A 23,919-nucleotide genomic window follows, 5' to 3' on the forward strand; every position below is an offset into this window, starting at 1 on the left:
TCAAATTTTTCAAAGTGTCTGAAAAGGTAAAGGCAAATGTTCCTTAGAAACTTGATTACTTTTCAGAATCACAAACACAGTATAGCAAGTCTTGAGAGGTAATTGTCCATATCCAAAGTAGCAAGCTGAACAGCAAAATGATACGGGATGCATGGTAACAATAGATCATCTTAATTAAATTTTTGCAAGTATTTACTGCTTCTTCATTTCCAGTTTCATTGACATTGTGACACTAATCAGTTTTCTGTGAAGCTTTGGCTGTACTAAAATAAAAATAAAAGTGAGAAATCCAGCATAATATGGGTGTACATATGGAAAAACTGGCACAGTAATTAAAAGTAACCATGTTGACAGGAAAAATATCTGTTGCTCTCACTAGAACTATATTTATTGTTGTTTATCACCCTGGGTTGACTTTAATCGCTAGCAGTCCTGTGAATGAGGCATCTCCAAGTCCCCCTATTCTGTGACCCCGCTCAGATTCAGGGCTGTGTCCTCTTTGATCGAATTCATCCATCTGGTGTTCGGTCCTCCTCTTTTCCTACTATCTTCTATCCTTCCAAGCACTATCATCTTTTCCAATGAGTCATGAATTCTCCTGACATCCCCCAAATTTGACAGTCTCAATTTAGTCATCCTAGCTTCTAGGAAGAATTCAGATCTGATTAGTTTCAGGACCCACTTGTTTGTCTTTTTAGCCATCCACAGTATCCACAGAAATCTTCTCCAGCACCACATCCCAAATGAGTTAATTTTCTTTCTGTCAGCTTTCTTCACTGTCCAGTTTTCACAACTGTGCATAGTGATGGGAAATACAGTGGCTTGAACAATCCTCATTTTGGTATTCAGTTGTATGTCTTTCACTTCAGGATCTTGTCTAGTTTTTTCATAGCAGCCCTTCTCAGTCCTAGTCTTCTCCTGATTTCTTGACTGCAGTTTACATTCCAGTCAGTCATTGATCCAAAGTATGAGAAGTCATTGACCATTTCAGTTTCCTCTCCATCTATATGGAATTTGTGTAGCTCCTCCATGATCATTATTTGTTTTCTTAATGTTCAGTGTTAAGCCTTCCTTGGCACTTTCTTCTTTGACTATATAAATGAACTATATAAATGACTCTATTCCAAACTGTTTGTTTGTTGTCATTTTCTCTTTTTTCTTTTGTCACTTATACATCTGCAACTATTTAGTTTTTCAAAACAGAAAACATAACGGGGTGAAAAGTGTCAAGTACCATGAGTAGCAGCAAACAAGTGGGCATGTACTCATAATGTACCCATGGCATTGCAGTGGGTATATATAATTGCACATTATTTCAAAGGTCAGCTCTGGAGATTATGCATGGGAATTTGCTGTTTCTCTCTCCCATTATGTGTTTGTATCACTTAAAAAGATAAAATGACTCATCTTGAGCTGGCTATGCTTAGAAAGTCCATTATGTAAAGAACAACGTTCAGGTTCTTTAATAACTTCAAATCACATCAAAATTGAATAGCAGAAATTATAGACTCTAATAACTAAGGGAAGTGTACTCTTAATTTGATGTGAGTAATATCTGCTTAATCACATTCATTTTGTTTCACTTACTGTGCATCCATTATGAAATCTGGCTCTCCCAGACCTATAGCCCATGCAAATATAATGTGACAAGCTGGATATAGGGTTACGAAAATTGCAGACTGTGCATGTTAAAGCTGCAGTATATAGGTCACTAGTTTAAAGCATCCGGAAGACTGAATTACATCCAGTGTGCTTTTCGTATATAGATATATTGTGATAGTGCGAAGCTATACATCTTTGTTTTAAAAGGTATAATTTACCAACATTGTTGCTTAGTTTAAAGGAGTGGCCACATAAATCTGTTGTATGACATCAATAGTCATGTGACACTTTAAAGACAAACAAATACATTGAATCCCAAACCCTCAGACAATGAAGCCGCTATCAAATTGGCCATACCTAGAATGATTTCCATAGTTCCTTCATCAGCACCATATATTAGGGGTCACATTCTGCTATTACGTGCCCCTTTGTAAAATCTATTTGCCTTGACTCAGCATTATGTATATTTAAGCCCACTGAAACTTTAACTTTCTATTGGATTTCAGTCACGATCCATAGAAGAATCGCTCCCAATTTACACAGTGGTATATGAAGAAATCAAACATGTTACAACTGAAACTGACAGGAAATAGACTTAAAGTTCTTTTGGACGGAAATTGGATGGCCTGACTTTCATGACAACAGATTTCAAAGAATACCACCATCCATGCCATGTGTACCACACAATCCCATTATCTGTTGTTGCTGAGTAGGGTCCATCGTAGTACAGGCCATTAAGATTGGCCGAGTGACATCTGTTAGAAAATAAAAGAAATAAAAGATATACTTTAGACTGAAACAAGAGTGAGTGATTTCTCTGGTATTTGCATATGCTGATTGGGGCATATTTGTATTGCTAGAAACCAGTTATCAGTTCCTCTCTGACTCATCATAATTTTCAAGTTTCAAAACATAAGCATAATATATTCTAATTTTGCTGGCTTTAAAAGGCATACCCCCCCAAAAAGAGAAGATTTAAACAACTCAAACATGAACCCTGTTGGGGTTTTCATAGCAGAGTTCAACATAACAAAGTGACAAGTTGACAAGAGATTTTGGAATTCAAGAACATCATTCCCCCAAAATGGCAACAGGGAACCATTGTAGAGAGGGGTGTTGACAATTTTACAGGAATGCAAACGACCATCTCTCTGGACTCCTTGTGGTCTAGAATAAGAGTAGGTAAACTGGTGCCTTCCTATAAGCCCTAATCAATATGGCCAGGAGGTGCTGCCCAAAATATCTTTGGGGGACATCAAGGTGAAATCTTCCTCAGCTTAGTATTTTTCAGATGCGCTGGAGTAGAATTCTAATGACTTTCTGTCAGCATCGCTGCTGTAGAACTGTAATGTAATTATCATTTAAATGGATACAAACAATTGAGAGACATACATTAGACTGTGCCAGTAAATAATTTTGGGGGTTCTGTGGTTTCATTTCTTTGTTACTGAACTGGTGTTCTCATCTCTTGCCTTCTCAAATAGGTGCTATAGTAGACCTTGTGTGTGACACTTCTAAATTTCTGCATTTCAGAATTCAAAATTGTTTTGTTATCACACAGCAAGGGTATGCAGCTATTGATTATTCCATTGGATGTCCAAAATTGTATTATTATAATAAACATGCAATTTATGGTTTAAAGAAGTTTTTGGAGTATTGTTAAGTACCTGACTTTCCTGGTTAGTCTTTTTTTAGTTTCTCAGTTTAGAGACCTTCAATGTGTAAGGATACACACTCTATATTCCCCTTTGTTGAACTGCAGTTCCCAGCAGCCTCAGCTCGCACACCCAATGGTAAGAAATGTTGAGAGTTCAACATTCAACAACATTTAGTGATCACACAATTCCCACCTGTGTGTTGCCCAAAGAGGCTTTGTGAGAAGGTCTGAGTATGCAAAGTTAAAACAAAAGGCTTTTTATTCCTCTGTTTATAGTTTTTGTGTCAATGGGATAATTGACTTCATAAGAGAATGCTTCCAAACTTGTAAAGATTGTACCTAGGGAGAAGAATATCTGGCAATCAAAAAACCACAGAAGGAATGTTTATTGTCTGGATGTATTTAGTTAGTTGTTCCAGAGGAACTCTGTCAATGCATTTGCTGCCAACACATGGGGTTTACATGACAGGACAAAAGTAATGACGCGAGCTATTAGGCAACTGATTCGTATCTGTTAGGAACTCTCAGTGCAGGTTAAATATAGGCAAACTGGCCAACAGCCAGCAGCTTAGATTTACTGAGCTACCTTTTCATTGGCTATGAAGAAATCCTCCCTCTTTTGCTCTAACACTCTGCAGCCCTCTTTGTTACCTCTATGAACTGATTTCAAAATTTGGTGTGATGCTACAGGGCTTCATTTGCTTCCATGAGGGGGAGGGAAATCAAACTCCTTGTTGTTTTCATAGCCACCTGGAGAACAGAACAGTGACTTCTATAGGATACTGTTGACAATCAGCCGGTCTTTAGTTTCAGAGCAGGAATATTAATAATAGCAAGTGCTTTGTCAGTACTTGCAACTGGAGTGCAGAAGGTGGGAGAATGAGAAGAATATCTCCTCTGACAGTTTGCTGCAGGGCAAGATAGGATTTCTCATCTACAGTAGAATGTGCTACCGGGAAATAGCAGTATAAATAAAATGGTCATCATTATGTGATGTGTGAAGATAAGTTTGGTTTATCACCCTGCCTTTTTGAGGGATGTGATGCATCTTTCCCTCCCCCATTCTTAATCCCCTTGCCTCTCAATTCCAGGTGCTGGGGAACAAAACCTGGAGGATGCTATTATATTCATTTTTTAAAAAAAGATGCAAGAGTTACCTGCTTAAAAATACCATGGGTACGTTTGGGGCTGCTGGAGAAAGAGAATGTTGCAAATAGATAGGCCTCTGGTCTGATTTAGCACTGCTCAACATAAGCTTTTGAGAAATCCCAGTCAGTGGTGGGCTCATTCTGCCAGCATCAGGAATGGAGTGCAAATGTTGTTTTTAGTTCATGTATCACTGCCTAAGTGGAGCAATTTAGTTTTCACCACCGGAGAAAAAGACAGCTGTTTGTATCTATGGGAGAAATGAAAGGGGTTGGACCTAAACCTACCTTCTAGATAGGAAATATTTTGGTCTGTGTGTCAAATTCCAACTTGGGAAAGACCTCAGGGCTTCATACTAGGGGAGGAATGGGTAGGGCCAGATGTAATTCTTACCAGTTTGGACATTCTCCCCAGCAAGTATAGTGCACCTGTGCCAAACGCAGGCTTGCCATCCACGGTTTGAGCTTCCGCAGATGGCAAGCCCCGGTTTTCTGAATGGGTGCGTGTGCACGGCTGCGCAAGCAAGAGTGAGCTCCCATTGAGAAAAACAGGACATAAGGTCCCACGTTTTTTACTATCTGTGGGGGGATCCGAAATGGATCCCCCACTGATAACAAGGGTGCACTCTATATTAAATTCAGCACAATTGGCTACATGTCAACTCAGGAGGAACTGCAAGGCAACAGCTTTCCAAGCTTCAGACTTTAAGCTCAGTTCAATAAGGCAACTTTCTGTACTGCAAACTAGAATTGTGTTCCATGCAACAGTTTCCCAGGATTTGAATACTGGATGACATAGTTTTGCCTTTCCAAGAAACACACTTGGGGAGAAACACTGAAGGTTCTTCCTAGTGGCTGCTCTCAGACTAAGAAATTCCCACCCAATGCAGGTTATGCTGATCTTTTCCCTATCTTCCTTCTGCTGGAATTCTATTTTTTGTTCAGGCAAGCTTTCAGCAACTGCCTGCCTGCTAAGGATATGGCTTTTAGTGGATGTGCTGTATTTTTTTCCATAAGTAATTATTTTATTTAATCATGGTGCTTTCTAAACTGTTTTCACTCAGCTGCGTGTTAATAAGATCACTGGTTTTAACAGTAGCATTTTAATAATATATGTGAGCAGCATTGGATCTCAATTTTTGGAGAAGTATAATATATAAATAAACTATAAATAAATACATTGCTTTTTCTCTTTCATCACCAATCAAAGATAATAGCAGATTAGGTTTCCTGGTAAATAAAGAAACGCCACAGGTATTCTTCATCCCATTTTCGGTGAAATGTGAAGAATACCGTACCTGCCATGAATACCTGCATAGGTGACTCACATGTTATTTAAAAAAATAAAAGAGGAAACAAAAGTTTACTCCTCTTTTGCAGTGTTTTTGGTCTGGCTTGTCTATGATGTTGGTTATATGCTTTATATATATATAAATATGACATAGCCTAAGTCTGTGATTACAAGAGCTAGTTAGCTGCCCTGCACAGTCAAAAGACTGCCCTATCCAGACCACCACATGCTGCATTGAGTGGCTTTGGTACTCCAGAGCCTCAGAGAGAGAGATGCCCTATCTCATATGCAGCAGAACTGAAATTCAGTAGCAAAACATCCCTATTAAATAGGTAACCTGTGTGTGCACTTGCAAATACCAAGAAATAAGGAGATACAAAACTGACCAAGTCCTAAACTGGCATTGTAACACTGCCCCTGTGCTGAGAAGAAAGTAGAGACCTGTAGACAATGTTCTGAATAACAAATCTCTCTCACGCACATCCCTAATCAGCATATCCCTAAGCATGTTTACCCAGTAATTCTCTTGTCTTCAGCACTACATATTTTCATTTAAGTGTACCAGAGTTTTGGAAACTTCCTGTTTTGGAGTACAATTACCAGAATCTCCCAGTCACTATGGCCAGTGGCTATGTTGGCTAGATGATACAGTGAGAGATGTAGTCTAAAAAAGTAACCATTTGAAGCCCTAAACTGCACACAGGATTGAAGTCTATTCGGTCACATCTGGAAGTATTTCCTATTCAATGGAATGTGGCTTATGCAGGGGTGTAGCCACTTTGAGTAAGATGAAAAGTCTGTTTAGTCCATCGTTTTATTCACAAAGAAGCTAACTATTATTAGCCCATAGGAAGTCCACAAGTAGAACTTATATCTTCCTCTTTTTGTTATTGAATAATTGATCTGCAGAAACATATTGCCTTTTGATAATATCGATCGTAGCTACCAGCCACTTATGGCCCAGACCTCTTTGAATGCATCTGTTTCCCTTTGAAAGCTGTCAAAACTGGCAGCTGCCATTGCATCTTGTGGCAATGACTTTCACATTTTAACTATATACTGCATGAGGATGTACCTCCCTTTAGAGGTGACAGTTTGTGTGATCTTATGGGCTGTAATCTGATTTGACCTCAGATGGATTGTTCCTGCTATCTTTGTTCTCCTACTTCCTTGATTTGCCAGGAGGAAAAAAGAAATCCCTGCTATGTCCCAGTAAATCAGATTTTTATCCCTCTTGGCAACCAAGCAATCAAGGGAACTGCATCCTTTCTCTTTATATGCCTACTGCCATTTCTTTCCCCTGTGCCTATGGCTGCATGTTTAGTTCTTGCATATAACACTCCTCCTCTGAATGCTTCATTGTTTAGTACAAAAGGCGCAGTTAAAAAACAAAACAAACAGCAAACACAGAAGAAAAGAGAGGATGGACACTGGCCATTTTCAGGCATTGCACCCATCATTGCTATCATATGGCCAATTCTTTTCCAGATACAGAGACCTTCCTCACTCCGCAAAGTCTTTCATATTATAGGCTACAAATGATTAAAATGCATTATGATCACATCTGACTATGCAGAGACTTCCTCTGTGTCATGACTGTAAAGCTCATGCTAGCCAGATTTCTTTCTCTGAGCATATTCAACAGTATGCAGCTATCTCAATAACAGTCTTGCAATAAATGAAAGGCAAACATATTTATGATAGCATAAGTGTTCCCAGACCAAAGTCTGCTTCATCAGATGCATAGATTATTATTTTATGAGGTAATTTAATGACCTGAAGTGCCAAGATAGCTTGTTGGGACTCTGCACTGAAGCAAGGAAAGTAAGGTTTCTCCCTGCATTGATGGAACTTCAGCCTTGAGGGAAATGCCCTTGCAATTGCTATGTCAGGCAGTGCTTTACCAAGACATGAGGGTGCCGGGAAAGGTAGAATGTGTTCACGGCTTGCTGAAACTGCAGTGGTTTGCCATTCAGGAAAGCAAGGGCATCCTATGCTAATACTTAAGTACTTATTTTGCCACGATTGTGACATATTATCCCTGATTCCGTTCATATTGGCAACAGGATAAAATGCCACAGTCTTGGCCGGGGGGGGGGGGAGAGGAAGTGGAGGCAGATCAGAGGTGACTGGGTGAAAAGAAGAGGAGGAAGGGCAGGAAGATCGGAGGCAGCATGGGGGGAGAGGAAGAGGAGGAAAAACGAGATTGGAGGCAGCATGGGAGAGAGGAAGAGGAGGAAGGACGAGACTGGAGGTAGCGTGGAGGGGAGAGAAGAGGAAGAAGGGCAGGAAGATCAGAGGCAGTGGGATGCACTGGATGGGATTGACTTTTGAATTCCAATTGGCAGTTCCCGCAAAAAACCCAAATGGTTCTTTTGAAAAGAACCACAAGAAAATCCATTTAAAAAAAAAACTCTGGGTAAGGGGAATTTGCACCGCGTCCCCCCAATCCAGGTCAGGAAAACCCGGCTCAAGTGAGAACTACCCCAATTTAAACCAGTTTGGAGTCCAGTTTAAAATGCAGTGTGAATGGGCCCATAGTGGCTAACAAGTATCACATTTAAATATATATTAAAAGACAAAAGACAGACTATGTGGTATAATGGTTATTATCTTGGTCTGGGACTTAGGTGTTTAGTGCACAGCTAAAAAATCCGGCTACCTTGCCCGGTTCGAATCCTCTTCCAGGATGCAGCCAGATATTATCAGACGCATTTGCCGCCAATGCCGCCTCCTGTCTAAATCCCAGCTCTTGACTTTGAAAATCGGCTGTCTGAGAGCGGCTAGGAGCTGGGATTTAGGCGAGTTTTAGGCAGGAAGCAGCACCGGTGGCAAAATACATCTGATAATATCTGGCTGTATCTCGGAAGAGGATTCAAACTGAGCAAAGTAAGCCAGATTTTTTAGCTGTGCACTAAACTGCTTAGTGTATCCAGGTTCAGGTTGCTGCTCAGCCATACAAATTCACTGTGTGATTTTGGTCCTATTACTTTCTCTTAGCCTGGCCTACATTACAGGGTTGTTGTGAAGACAAAATGGGAAGGTAGAGAGGAGTGGGGCAGCCATTAATACCATCTTAGATAATTAGAGGAAAGGCAGGATATATATGTAGAAAACAAACAAGCCAGTTAAAAAGACATAAACAGAAGAATGAACAGCACATAAATGTCACTTCAGCATCAACTGATGTTTGAATAAACATATCTTGTTTACTTACTATATTTAATTTACTGAACTTATTTACCTTATCTTATTATTATTTTTGTCTAAATTAAAACTTACTTTAAAATCTTATCAAATAAGGTAAGTTTTCCAGCAAGCAGCTCAGTGGCCACAAAGTACTTTTGTGCTATGACAGCTGAAACCAGCCTACTGAATTAATGCTTTTCTTTGCTAGATCCTGTAATTTGGTTTTCCCTAATTAGAGTCCTGTGCAACTTAAATGGAAACAGTGACAGAGATGTGCCTAACTCAAAGCTGTTATAAATAATTTCCCCTGCAAAGCTTGTCTGGCAGCATTTGAAATCAGGCCACGAATCATCTCCGTGTTGGGTGTATTAAACTGAACTGTAATCCAGTTAAAGTACCTAATCCTATACTTAATATCCACTGCAGTTCAGGATGTGTGGTAGTTCTATTTCTGCTTGTAGACAGGGAATAGTTTCTCTGTGACACACAATATGGTCACTTCCTTCTCTGACTTGTGACAAGAGCACATTTATGAGTTTCTAAGATGTGCAGGATATTAAGGAGATCTGATATTAAGAATATTTCCTATTCACAGTTCCTGTTGTAGACAGTACTGTATAGTTTCGATCTTGACTCTTGGCATACTTAGCCTAATGTTTAATCCAGCTCTGAACAGGCATCTTTTCAGCCCAGAGTAATCAGGTGATATTCAACTCACATGCAAAGTCCAACTGAGGTTGCAATCCTGTATACATTTAAATTGGAAAGAACTCCCAGTGAACACTGACTGATTCCTGTGTAAATACATAGAGGATTGGGAAGAGTTTGGAAAAAATTACTTTTGGTTTACAATTCCCAGCATGGCCACTATTCTGGGAGATGTAGTACAAAATGTCATTTTAAAAAAGTGCTGGCATGGGGCTGTAGTAATTTTAAATTTCCTTTTGTATCTGTCAAAATCACATGTGGCTTGGATCCTGAATTGTTTCTCCCTTAATTTAAAAGAGCATGGGATTTTGGTCAGTTTCTTCATCTGCCCTTCAGTTTCTTTCTCCGCTTTTACTTAATGGTTCTCCACACCCAGAAGCACATTTTCATTGGTCTCAAGAGAACTGTAGAGGGGAGAGAGGAAGGCTTCATCCCATAGCTATGAAGTGTGTTAGTTTTGTGGAAGGAAGATTAGATGTTAACTATGTTTGGTAATAAACTACTGGTAATAAACTAAACAACAAGTGCTGGAATAATACATTTATCATAACTATTCCGTAACTCTTAAAATGTGACTCAGTGGGGGGTATATTCAGTGGTGAGTCACCAGAAACTAATGTGACTTTTCAAAAGTCTCCTGCAACAACAAACAACTTTCCTTCTGAAGTCAGTGGAAGGTTTGACTTCACTGGAACAGGATTTACACACAGGTTCACTTCCTCCTTTTTATCACATTAATGATAAAGTGCTGAAACAAACTGATGAGTGCTGAAACAGACTGTACTTTCACACAGGCAATTTGGCTTGGGACTGATGGCAAGACCCTTGCAGTCATTTGTTGACAGGGTCTGTTAGGTAATGGACAGGTCTGGGCAGCTTCCCTGCAGAAATCCAGAACAAATAAAATACGACGCAGATGAGGAATAAAGCTAACTCAGATTGGCATCTCTTGCCAAGTGCATTTAGATTGCTCAAAAATGGTAAAAGGCAAATCATTTCAAAAGGAACATGCATATTTCTATAGTGGTTGTTGCATAACTATATAGCTCAGCTGTATTTTGTTAGCACGAAAATCTAGCATTTTTTGACAAATGTTTCTGGCAGCTGCTGTCATAGTTCCCTGAGATATGCCATGGATGTAGCTTAAATGCAGTCATTTATGTATTTCTCTTGTTTATAATTGTCTGAGTAGTCCACATGGGTCCCTATGATGTTGTTGAAAACATGCGGAGTCTCTCGGAAGAAGGGGTGAAAAACCATACCTATTAAAAGTATTCACTCATTCCTATCTTATCCTTTGAAGACTATGTCTGATCTGGCTGAGGGCAAAAGACAAGACATGAGGGTGATAGACCTCTGTATCACAACTGGGTTGCTGACAATGGCCTTCAGAGCTGTGGCGGGGATGTTATAAGGCACAACAGCATGATAGGGTAGGAAAGAAATCCACAGGCCCTTTCCCACCTGCATTTCCAAGCACTCCATTGTTTTCCCATGGTAGTTTCCCTTGCAGTGCAGTGAAACAGACTGGGGGAGGCGGTTCTAAGCATGATGACTGAAGATGATTGAAGTTGTGGTTCATGATGGAAGGATACAAAAGTCTGGCAGAGCACAAAGATTCAGGACTTCTGTTCATGCCATTGTTTAAAATCAACCCTCTTTGCTTTACAAGGAATTGACACAACCTGCATTCTGAGAAATACAATAGATTCCCACTGCTGTAATTGGGTACTGGTAAATAGACTGAGGAAATGGTAATTTGTAAACTATATACTTTGAGGCTGCATAAAGGGTACCCACAAAATTATCAGTAAACCTATTCACTGTGCAGTAAAGAGAACCAAAGTTTCAGACATGCAGCAAAATGTACATTTCAAAAGAGTACAAGTTGATTTAAAACCAGGAGCTCTGGTGGCACAGTGGTGACATGCCAGTACTGCAGCCACTCACTGACAGCCACAAGATTGTGAGTTCGATTCCAGCCAGGGCCTTCAGGATTGACTCAGCCTGGCATCCTTCTGAGGTTGCTTCCAGGCTGCATTCAAAGTAAAGTTCCACAAATTCAGTGCAACTTTTCAGGAACTAAGTATGTCCTAATGCTGGTAGAGTAGAGAGTGAGTTTGTGTTAAGTGTGTTAAGCTGAGAGGCTGTGACCTGGATATAGGTATTTTGTCTTAGCACAATTAAGTTTAGAGTCAAAATCATAGAAAAATATTTCAGGAACAAGAAAAGTGAAAAAGAAAAAACCAACCTGTTAAACCACCATCCAGCTCTATCTTCTTGTGCACAGTTATTTTCATAGTTGTCATTATCCCTGTCTTTTGTACTGAATTTCATCCCTTGGTGATTTGCCCACCATTTGACTTCAGGGTGAAACCCCCCAGTGAGGGAGTCACCAGCTGTTCCAGAGTACTGTCCACAACTCATTGTGTAGGAACTCTAGTGAAAAAGTTTAGAAGGCGTAAGACATAAGAGAGTCATATAAACAACACGTAACACAAAATGTTGTTTTACTGTACAGATCAAATTTCCAATATGGAGTACTATGAGTGCTCTTTACACTACCAAATGACCAGTTGCAAAGGCTTTTGGGTGGAGATCTTGATCTTGGGAATGATCCAACATTGGGCCAAAAGGGTGGTGCAAATGCCAAAAATAGAGTAATTCTTTCAAGGCTGTAGTGTGTCCCTCATTTGATCAAATGGTGCCCTATTTATATTTATCTTTTTTTTAAAAAAAAATATCGACTCATCTGTTCAAATGCAGGTTATCCCACTGTATCCTCAGAATAACCCCATGAGGTAGGTTAGACTAAGAAATAATGATTTCCTGAAGTTCATCAAAATGGAGATTTGATCTGAGGATTTCCTAGTCCAAATCTAACATCCTATTCACTAAACACCTCACCCCTCAATATAATAGGTAATCATGGGACATTTTCCCACCCATAATATTAGAATCCTAATTTCTCATAGGAACGTTAAATTTAAAAAACTTATTACCTGTTCGTCTGCAACCCGAAAATTTTCATATTGTGCAAAGCGTTGTTCATCCGAAAAGTCAGAAAGATCAATTTTTAAGGTATAATTCCCTAAATAAATAACAACAATACTGAGGGTAAATCATCAAGAGAAAACAAAAGGTTACTTTTTATTCTATTATCCATAAACACTGAGAGAGTACTGAGAGATGTGGCTGAACTATGATCTTTAATTATTTGATCAAAAGATGGTGTTTCACATGAATGCACATTATGCTGAAGCGCTGGACCGACTGCATCTTGTTGTTTTACTATGGAATTGTCTTTATTCTTTATTTAGTTGAAATGATTTAACTATATTTAAAGTATAAAAATATTCATACATAGATTTTATCACTATAATAAGAGATAAAGCTTTCTATCATCCAATGATTCAGTGATTGTATTTGATTATCACAGCAAGCCAGAATTCTGCTGGCTTCTGGCTTATTAGGGACAATTCAGTATGCTGGATCCTGAAGCTCATGCACACCGCACAGTTCTAGCACTATTAGTCCACTTTAAACTTTCACGGTCCTATTCTATATAATCCTGGTGTTTGTAATTTGGTGAATAATGGAGCACTCTGGCTGCCAATTCTAAATGTTCTTCCCTAAATTGCAAATCATAGCATTGTATAGGATGGAACCATGGCAGTTAAAGTAGAATAACAGCAATATAATTGTGTAGTGTGAATGGGCCCCATGTGTTGCATCACTCCCTCTTACAGTTTGTTGTTATTGTGTGCCTTCAAGTCATTTCTGACTTATGGTGACCTTATAGCATTCCTATAATGGGGTTTTCTTGGGCTGAGAGTGTATGACTTGCCCAAGGTCACCCATGGGTTTCCACAGCCAAGCAGGGAATAGAACCCTGATCTCCAGAGTCATCGTCTTAACATTCAAACCACTACACCATGCTGGCTGTCCTTCTTAGAAGTGAGTAAACAAATCATAGACACTGTTGGTTCATTATTTATTTAGTGCAGTAAAGAGAAACATACTGGAGAAACCCGGCTTGTTGTAGCATGGTTTTCCCCCCGTTTACTTTTCTGGGAAGAGAAAAGCCAAAGAGCTGGCTCTTATTTAGTTTAACTGTTATGATAACATATGATCCGGCACCTTCAAGAAGTTTCAGAGATCATGCATACATTTCACACCCAAAGATCATTTCCAGTTTTGGCCAAAAGGTCCCCTCAGGGCTCAGGCCTAAAACTGCTTGGGGTCACAGTTAAATATCCCCCACACATATGGGGCTTCTGGGATCTGCAAAAAGGGCTTGGGAGGTACAAATGACTTGCACTTTGGCTGTGTCTGCACTAAAGGAATCTGGTCCTTAGCTGCTCCTACCACCAGTGATTCCCAGAGAACACTATCTTATTGTGACATCTATTGATCATTTGGGTATCTTTCAGGGGCAATTCCACTGGCTGTGCTACTGGGTTATGCCAATATATTTCTCCGCAATAGTACAACTTCAACATCTGCTCAGCCTGCTTATTTGTAGGCAAAAAATAAAATAAAATCTGTATATAATGGCTCCAGCCTTGTATAACACTATGGGATTCCTGAACTAATGAAAACAAAACTAAAACCATGCAGACTGGGGGCAGAGTTACAAGGAAATAATTCTGACATGGTTACTGCTGTTACCATGTGATGGCTGTGTTGCTTCACAATTCCAAACATTCTTATACAATGCTTATAAGCATCTGCTATCAAGCAGGTACTAGTAACCAGAGGATGAAAGGATGAACATATCATGATATGAATCAACTGTTACTAGGTCTTCTAAACCACAGCCCCAAAAGCTGCATGCAGACAACAGTTTCTGAGTGAAGCTTTGCTTCTAAATCTTTCTGTATGCATTCCTTTTCAATTCTGTCATCTCTGAAAAATTCTCTCTTCTCAGGGGAGAAAGTGATGTAAGGGTATACTTCACACAAAGTAAATCCTCTTTCAAACTTCAGCTCTTTAACAGCCTGGCTCATGACATTTCACTGACCTCCAGCAGCATCAATACACATACACTGTTGTACCAAATATTTATAATATTAAGAGACAAATGAATTGCACATACTAATATACATTTTTAAAAACCCAGTCATATTAAATTCAGGCTTATATACAAGATATATATTTTATATAACAACAAGAAGAACAATAAATTCTATAAGACACTGGACAGTACCAAGTATTTCTAAGGATATTTGATATCCATATTAAGCAGAATGCAGCATGCAATAAGAGCTTGTGGCAGAAATGGGACAAAAGATGCTCTTGTAAGGTAAAAAAGAAGACTTATGTTTATTGTCTCAGGAAATCCATCTTAGGACAGAAAAGCAGATAGGAAAAAGAAGGTGACCTAAACTTGGTTAGAACAGTGCCTAAAAGTTGGCTGTCATGAATCGCTGTAAGCTAGGATCCATTTAGGGATGCTCCTTCCCAGACAAAAGAAAACAAAGAGATAAACTTCTTGAGAGAAGGAGAAATGATATCTACAGATAAGAAGGAAGCAAAAGGATTGAGTACAGAGACTAAACAGAGAGAGAGATGAAAATAAAGTGTGGCATTAATCTGCTCTCTCACTTATCACTTTATACAAGCATTGATGCCTCTTTCCTTTCAAAAGTCTTCACTGACCAATTATTGTCAGTACGCTTTTCTTTAACACCTTTTGTGTAATGATTGTTCTGCATGTAAACGTGAACATTAGCTTGATACATATCCTCCTTATATACATGCATGAATTTAATATGATTGCTTAAAAAAACCTTGCAGGTGTAGGAAAATTAGGAAGTCTGTATGTCACTGTTGCCCCTTTGTTTGGTGCCTAAACATTTTTGCTATTGTGTTGTGCTGGCTGTGTGCCGTAATAAATAAATATATATTTTGCTGTTGTCTCAGAGCACAAGAGGATACCTCTTCCAGTTCTTAGTATAAAAGTTAACTATTAAATTGTGCTTCAGCACTACTCAATTGCGTGCACCTGAGCACAGGGCTGGCTGTGTGGCAGACACACACATAGGTGTGTCAGGTAACCCTTTGACATTATATCCTGCCCACCAGTATCTGTTGTCCAAGTTAACTGCCTCACATTGCCTAATGTAGGCCTGGCCATGTAGTGTTTTTCTGGCAATTTGCCTCATTGTGCTAATTGGAGTTTATCATCAGCAATGTCTGTATAGTGTTGTAGCCTTACAATGTAATTCTGGACATGTCTACTCAGCAGTAATCCCCATTGATGTCAAAGAATTTACTCCCTGGTAATTGAGGGAAGGACTGCAGCCTTAATATATAAACTCATCACTTTGTACAACAGACTTAGAGAAAGATATATATCTGAAAATGTTTCATTGAGCTAGGGCTACAGAGAGGTCTTATTACTGGCTCCTGACTTTGCAGTTAGCGTTGCACAAGAAGTCCTCACTGATTTCCTCTTCCCTAATGAACACTGACTATAGAGGTCTTACCCTGAGAAGTCAGATAGTGGAGATTTTTATTTCCAAGCCAGTACTCGCCATCTGGTGAAGTAAAATCACCAAAACCTTGTTCATACTCAGCCCAGTCTCTGAAAATAAAGTGTGCATATCTCTGATTCATGTCATGAAAAATGGATTATCCAAATGGTCTCAAAAATACCCTTTCAAGCTGCACAGCCTTTTAACAATGCCAAATTACAGAAAGAAGAATATTTGGAGTATGCTTACACATAGCTGCCACAGGTTGTGGTGTTCCAAGTGAAAATGTCTAGTCACTAGTTGCTCAATTTTCCTGGTCATGATTGCAGACTTGTGATTCCTGAAAAGTGTACACAGGTCTGTGGTTGTTTCCACATATACCACTGATTGCATGTCTGTGTTCAGCCACAAAAGTAGAATTGCAGGCCTGGCAGGTGATGTTTTGTTAATAAAATATGCCTTGCCAGTTCCTAAAAGTGACTGTCATCTTGAGACACATACAAGTGATGCAATACTTGGAATCACAAATGTGCAATCTAGGATTGCTGACTAGTGTTTTCAGGACAGCTTTTACCAGTACCTGTACTAGCAGTTTTACCAGCAACTAGCTTAAGCAACAGTTACATCAAAGAGGTGATCTTCCTTGTATCATTGATTACAACATCAAGAGAGCAATAATAATTTTGAGATAAAACATTTTCCACAAAAGACATGAGCCAAGCAACAGCCAATAACACATTCTGTTTGTGGTGGTTTTCTCTGCATTAACTATTAACTACCATATGGCAGCCAGGAAAAGCTATCCATGGTTAGCAGATTCTGAATCTCTTGCTAGAATAATCACAAGCCTCCTGTTACAGCTTTCTACCAGCCCCCAAATCTATGGAGGTTGTTGAACAAATTCTACAAAAGCACTGTTTGTTTTTAAATCACTTCCCACGTTTTTAAATCACTTCCCACTCACACTAAAAATGAAAGAATGACTGGACAGCACGTAATAAAACCAATATAAATCAGCAGGAAAAACAGCACAACAAATGGAACAAAGAGAAAACTGAGAACAAAAGGATAAGAGGACTCAAAACAACTCTTAAAATACCTTGACAAATTTTTTAAAATTTCAGCTGGCACTCAAAATACTATAATGCAAAACACTACTAGGCAACCTTCCAAATACAGGGTGGTGATTTCCAAAAAGGCCAACCCTTTTGCATCTACCTACTTGTGAAATCCACTCCTCTAGCTATCAGATTAATCTGTCCATCCCTTCATTATTTTTCACCCAGGTCACCTTTTCACGTGTTTACTCATATATCCATTTTCTCCTGTTTCTTTGTTAATCTACATTTTTTTTTTAAAAAAAACCCTTTATGTATTTTTATTTCAACAAGCATTTGAAAATGCATTTTGGTACATTTTACAAGAATAGAACTGCACTGCAAAAATCTGAAAAGCATGATATCGGAAAGCATAATGATATTCAGATCTGCAAAGGGATCTCATGGCACCTTTGACGCTAACTGCAAAAGAAGTTGTAGCATTAGCTTTCATAGACTAGAAGCCTTATCACATGAGAAAAGACAGCTGAAACAGAGTTGGAGAATAGCAGCTTTCTCTGTGCCTCTCCACGTGATGTTGTAGCGCTTCCTTTCTCTTTCCAAGAGAGAACATAGTAAAAGTGTGCCTTTTGTCATGCTGGAAAAAATCTGTTTAACAAAAGGCACACTTTTATAACCATCTCCTTTGGGAAGAGAACAAAAGTGCTACAATGGCATGCGGAGGGGCACACAGAAAACTCCTACACTCCTGTTTTATTTTGGCTTTCTTTTCTCATGCAGTAAGTCTCTAGGTCTACCTCTAGGTCTACCTCTCTAGGTTACCTGCACTCCATGCATCTGAGGAAGTAGACCTAGTCTACGAAAGCTTATGCTACAATTTCTTTTGTAGTTAGTCTAATAGTGCTAAGGCTATGTCTTTGAATTCTATATTCAGATCTAAAACCAGTACAGCAGATCAGATCCATTTATGGTAGAATTCACCAAGATCAAATTTTCAATTATCCTAGTCAAAAACCTGACTCAGACATCCCAACCACAATGGTTAACAGTAAAGGATTGTGTGAATTGTAGACCATAAACACCCAAAAGGCCAAAGATTTCCCACCTTTGATTTGCACTGTAAGTGCATGGAGAACAATCACAACAGAAGTCAGAAGGGACATTTAAAAAAATCTGCAATATCTTTCACTGCCAAGAATTATTGGAATCAATAAGGTTCAACATATTTCTATATTTAAATCCAAACTCTACCTATCAAAATCTTGACTTCCATCTGAACGTCTCTGAAAGACTGTCCATCCTCCTCCTTCTGACATGTCACAGTAGGCAAAGAATCCATGGGGGCTCCTGAGAGGTTTTATCTTGTAAAATCCACTCTGTGCATATCCAGCATTGTAAATCTCAGCACAATCTGCAACAATCAGTCAATCAATCAATTTATCATTCCAAAGACTACATTTAGTTCGGTTCTCATAACTTCTACAATATATTTGCTTATATATTGTCCTGAACAATGGGTAACTATTGAGCCAAGTGACACCCATTGCAGATACATTCTGGCTTAAGGAGTGTTCTTTTTAACTTTAAATAAGCTTTTTAAACCACTTATTTTTTGTAATCTGAGACAAGCAGTGAAAGAATTTATTCAAGGTGATGTTTGGCTTGATGATTAATAAGAAAACCCACAATTTATCATCATAGTTTAAATCACAACACTTGTGTCATATCTAGCCAGTAGTCTGGACAAGATTGTAATCTAGTAAAATAGTGCCCCCTTCCAGTTCCATGTGCCATGCATGGTACAACTTTACCTTTACTGCCCTTGTGTGTATGCATGCATGTCTTTAAATTGCCTGCAAACTTATGGTGACTCCATGAATTGCATAGGGTTTTCTTAGGCAAGAAATCATCGGAGGTGGTTTTGCCACTTCTTCCTCTGAAATATAGCCTACAACTTCTGATATTCACTGATGGTCTCCCATCCAAGCACTAACTAGAACTGACTCTACTTAGCTTCCAATATGAGTCAGGATCTGGTGCCTTTAGGGTATTTTTACCATATAGCAAGGTAAAAGGTGGATACAAGCAAAGCTTGGGAAAGTTACTTTTAGGAATTATTACTCCCCAATCCAGCTAGCATGTCAATGGGAACAGGGGAATTCTGAGAATTACAGCACAAAGGAACATCTTTTTCAGGTTTCAAGTTTGTTTTTGTTTTCCTTGCAGTGATCCAGCACTAAGGAGCTAGAGACTGATGATTCTTAGAGAAAATGTAACAGCCCCATCTCTTCCTGGAAATTTTGTGTCCCAGAAGCCAGAGAATGTGTGGGACCTGTTGCATCCCTCTCTTCTCTGGATGGGAAGCACTATGACACATCCGCTTCAGCTTAGATCCTTCAGCATTATCATTCCTGAGATTTTGGGCATGATTAATGAAGGGGGTGCCAGAGACAAGTGGGGTCCCTGCTGTTGGAGCTCATGTGTGGAAGCAGCTGCAGGAAATATTGAACCTTAAGACAAGTGATTAAGATGTCAGCTTGCAGCTGTCTCAGGTCACCCCCAACTGAAAATGCTTTTAGGTAATAGGTATTGCCACTTTCACTAACTATCCAACACAACTGAGTAAAGAGAGGGTAAAGACATCTGAAATGTTGTTGGAGAATTATATTACCAGTGATGTTACGCACAAAATAAGATTGGGTCTTACTTGCATGTACACTCTGAAGTAAATTTCACTAACATTCTTGGGCCACAATATATCTCTGCTGAACTTTTAAAGAGTAAGCTTGTAGAACAACCCAATACATATAATCATATTTTTCTGGCTAGATAAATAAACTGAAAACAGTTTGAAACTTGACTTACTTTAAATCTTAATTATATACCGAACCTACCAATAGTTTCCACCATTTCCCTTCAATCTCTGCTTCAGCATGTTGTAGAAATAATGGGTTATAACTGAGCTATGCTCTATTTTTATAGTGATTATTCTGTTTTAACTGCTTTTTAAATGGTTGGAAATTAATATATTTGATATAACAATTTTATTTTTAAAAACTTTGTAGTATACCTTGTTTTAGCAGTATTCTGTTTGAACGTATATACTAAACCACCTTGAGTCTCATAATTCAGAAATAGTAAGCCAAATCAGTTAATGCATCCAGCTTTTATTTGTGTAAAACAAGGGCAAGGAACATGTGATCTCTCAAGATGCTGGAGGATTGCAACTCTTATCAGGAGAGCCAATGGTGAGAAATTATTGAAGTACAGTAATATGTGGAGGATGACATGTTGCCTATCCCTGTTGCAGAATCAAAATACATGAGGATTCCATTAATTGGGAGTGGGGCATAAAAGTTTGCTGTTTGGTATATGTTAAATAATATACATTAGATAACTAGCTAGATAAAATGCATATTTTGGCAATTTAAGGAGTGTGAGCAAGGCCAAAGAAAAAGGACAGATTTGATATATGTAGTTCCCCATATAATCCAAAATAATATTTTGATTATTTCTCAAAATTTGTATCAATTTTTTCCCCATCCTGAAGGGAGGAGCTGCGTTTCTCCAGGGTTGGATACTGACAGAAAGCTCTTCAAGAGAAAGTTTGCTGGTGTTTCCAATTCTGCCCTTTTCGTTTGGCCCTGCCCACACTTGAATATGATCCCTGAGAACTCCCGGCCCCTTGCTATACTGACTGCTTCATTTATGACATGGAATGCCAGGAACGTGGAAAATGAAAACAGGCAGTTAGCTGGAATCAGGGATTTGTCTTTCATATTGGTGCTTAAATCAAATTGTTAGTCCCAATTAGACTCAGATCCACTGGATCAATGGAGTTGCCATAAATGTTGACTTGCCATTCAGCAAAAGACGCAGTGGATTTACTCCCCATAGGATGAATTAATCCTTGGACGTTTGACTCATGGCTTGGTTTTCAAACTGTGATCAGCATACAAAATTTTTCAGTCAATTTCCTGAGTCTCTATGAAAAACAAAACGATTCAGTTCTTACCTGTATACTCCCTCTCTTCTCCCAGACTGATGACACTGTTTTCATCTCCTTTATCTCTCTTCTGAGCATCCCGCTCCATTAAAAGCTGAACAATTTTTGCTTGTTGCTGCCTCACACTGTGCTCCAAAAGTCTCACCTGGGCCTGAAGCCGCAATTGCTCTTGGAAACAACTCTCTAAAGTCTGCCAGAGGGTTGGTGGAAAAAGAAAAAAAAAGACATTATGAGCACTGGCAAAATGCTGTACTGTATGTTAGGATGCAAATTTATCATCAATCACTATAAAATCCCCTGTCACTTTCAATTCCATAACCCTGTTTGAAAATATTTTCCAGGCTTCCTTGACCAGTGCCCTCCAGATGTATGGCTGAGGAACTCTGGAATGCACCTTCTAAGGTTTGAGTTGATTAACAAGTCCAATTAACCAATTAACTGCTCTTATTTAAAGAACAGAGCAGTTAATAAGGAAAGCCCCTTTACAGGATGGGAAATAATTGACTGTCTATCTGTTTGGGCCTATGGTTCTGGTCTGAGTGTTATTAACATGCAGATGTACTGTACTTTTTTAAAAAAGTTCAGTTGGTGAAATGTACAGTAAATACATTCATGAGCAATAATGAGCACATTTTGTTCTTGCTATCCCAAGTGATGCTATCAAAAAGTCACACACACTCATTCTGTACTCAGTTTTTGTCACAATTTGGCAATTGGAATTTATGGTCTCCTTTTATGCTGATTTATGACCTATTGTTTTAAACAAATAAATATTATCTATCTGTCACTGTGCCTGTTTCATCAAATCCATCATGATGTATTTCTGTTTACTATTCTCTTTCCATTGACGTTTCTGCACAGGAATTATGGCACTATTATTCAGCATTAGAACACTGCTGATTAAAAACGTGAACCCTCAACTTAATTCCTTTTTGGCTTCACTTAAAAGTAAGAATTTGTTACCATAGCCAGGAAACATATATACAGTATGGTTCATAATTGCATACTGTTACTTGTGGTAAAATGGGAAAGTGGTATAGGACCAGACTTTTTTGAGTCTCTCCATTCCCCATAGTAGTTGTTTTTTTTAACTTCGAAAGACACAGTTCACACATTTGTTAACAAATGCTATGAAATTAATTAAATGGGTAGAGAGTGGGACGGAGAATGGCATAGAACTGAAACATCTACATGGACAAAAATTCAAAATGGAATATTATTTTTAAACTAGATCCCTCCAACCTTCAGTATTCATTTCTAGGTTGCTTTAAATAAGCATTTATTGCTCGAGGCATGTTGACTCTGGAGCGATCTTGATTGCATGCTTGCCTTTTAAATATTTGTGTTGTGTCTCAGATGTTTGTTTTTCATTTAATTCCTACCCTTGAGTGCAATCCAATATATGGCAATGGAGAACAGCCTGGAAAACATGCGGTGGGATTAGGCAGCTTGTCAGGAAACTATTCCAGAGGGATGGGCACAGTGCCAGTCCAAAGCAGCTTTGGTAATACTCCTAACAATCTCTCCAAAAGGCAACTTTCCTGCTTGTTGGCAATGATGCTTCTTCAGTGCAAAGAATGAAGCCCCTCTGCACAAAATGAAAAGTAGTACAATTCATAGACACAGAGGCTTCTTAGGGCTGTCAATTGATCAAATAATGTTTAGCAGTTTACCTGCCTTTCGTGGATTCAGTATCTGACCATGTAAGTCCTATTGAACTTAATGTAACTTATTTTGTGTAATATTCTTTGTGCATTCAGATATTATGACAAGCCAGAATTTGCAATAACTGTGATGAATACCAGCTGGTCAGTAGTACTTGAAACAACTAAACATACTGAATATCTGAACCCACCAGAAACCAGTACTCTGGTTTGTTCCTTTCCCATAAGCCAGAGAAAGAAGGCAGGGCTTTTTAAAGGCTTGTTTCTCTGGTGCATTGGGAGAAATGCAAGCTAGAGCACCAAATCCTTTCAGGTTCAGGTGTCATGCTTTCTTATTTTCAATAAATTATTTGACTGAATAATTCAAACAATATTGCACTAATTTTTAGTATAATTGCATGTTACTAAAAGCATCTATATTCTTTTCAGGAATTGAGGAAACTGTAAGGTAACTTCCTAATATAATTACAAGAAACCCTTTGTACTGGCAGCTGCCTCTCTGCATATTTGACAGTCAGCGGATTGCTAAACTCCATATTATTCAATGGCAGTGTGTGCACAAGGATTCACTGATGTGACTGTGTGCATGTCACCGCCATTAAATGGAATGGGGTGCAACCATGCACATTTTTGCCATCTGCAGGGGGTGGAGGAACTGAACCTCACAGATAAGGGTCCACTCCACTCTATTTGTTAAAATATTAATGGTGTTTATATTGGGGATGTATTTATAATATATACACACACACACACACAATTTATAAAACATGACGTTTCACCAGCATCTGGCGAAACATCAAGAAGAAACTCTTCTAGAACATGGCCACATAGCCCGAAAAATCCACAAAACACTATGGATGCCGGCCATGAAAGCCTTCGACTTCACAATTTATAAAACAATTAAAAAATCGCAAAAATAAATTTTGTTCAGTAAGTTGTCTTATTACTTATTACTGTGTGTGGTATGAGAGAGAAAGTGACACTTTCATACATTTTTTGTAACTCTATTCCAGGCACAGCTTTGCCAAAGGGAATAAGTATCCTTGTAATTAGTTGCAGCCCAACTGATTATAACTGCTCTCCCTGATTAAAATTATTCTTTTAGTAAACTAAACTTCTG

At 38.8% G+C, this 23,919-nt stretch overlaps 1 protein-coding gene across 2 annotated transcripts in view; it reads right to left on the reverse strand.

The window, feature by feature from the left end:
- Positions 1-1,838: 1,838 nt before the first annotated feature.
- The window catches only part of LOC149312764 (fibrinogen-like protein 1), a 30,550-nt gene continuing 8,469 nt past the window's right edge, over positions 1,839-23,919 (reverse strand). For both annotated transcript variants that reach the window (XM_089526983.1, XM_089526984.1), the window contains exons 2-7: positions 21,145-21,325; positions 18,381-18,540; positions 16,084-16,181; positions 12,595-12,683; positions 11,844-12,031; positions 1,839-2,357 (exon numbers count right to left, since the gene is read on the reverse strand). In XM_089526983.1, coding sequence (XP_089383109.1) covers positions 2,198-2,357; positions 11,844-12,031; positions 12,595-12,683; positions 16,084-16,181; positions 18,381-18,540; positions 21,145-21,325 — 876 coding nt within the window. In that variant the 3' untranslated portion in view covers positions 1,839-2,197. The remainder of the gene's footprint in view (positions 2,358-11,843; positions 12,032-12,594; positions 12,684-16,083; positions 16,182-18,380; positions 18,541-21,144; positions 21,326-23,919) is intronic.

The sequence above is a fragment of the Sceloporus occidentalis genome, unplaced genomic scaffold (assembly GCF_023333645.1).
Source record: "Sceloporus occidentalis isolate IW3139 unplaced genomic scaffold, rSceOcc1.0.p SCAF_5, whole genome shotgun sequence".
In the NCBI taxonomy this organism is placed as follows: Eukaryota; Metazoa; Chordata; class Lepidosauria; order Squamata; family Phrynosomatidae; genus Sceloporus; species Sceloporus occidentalis.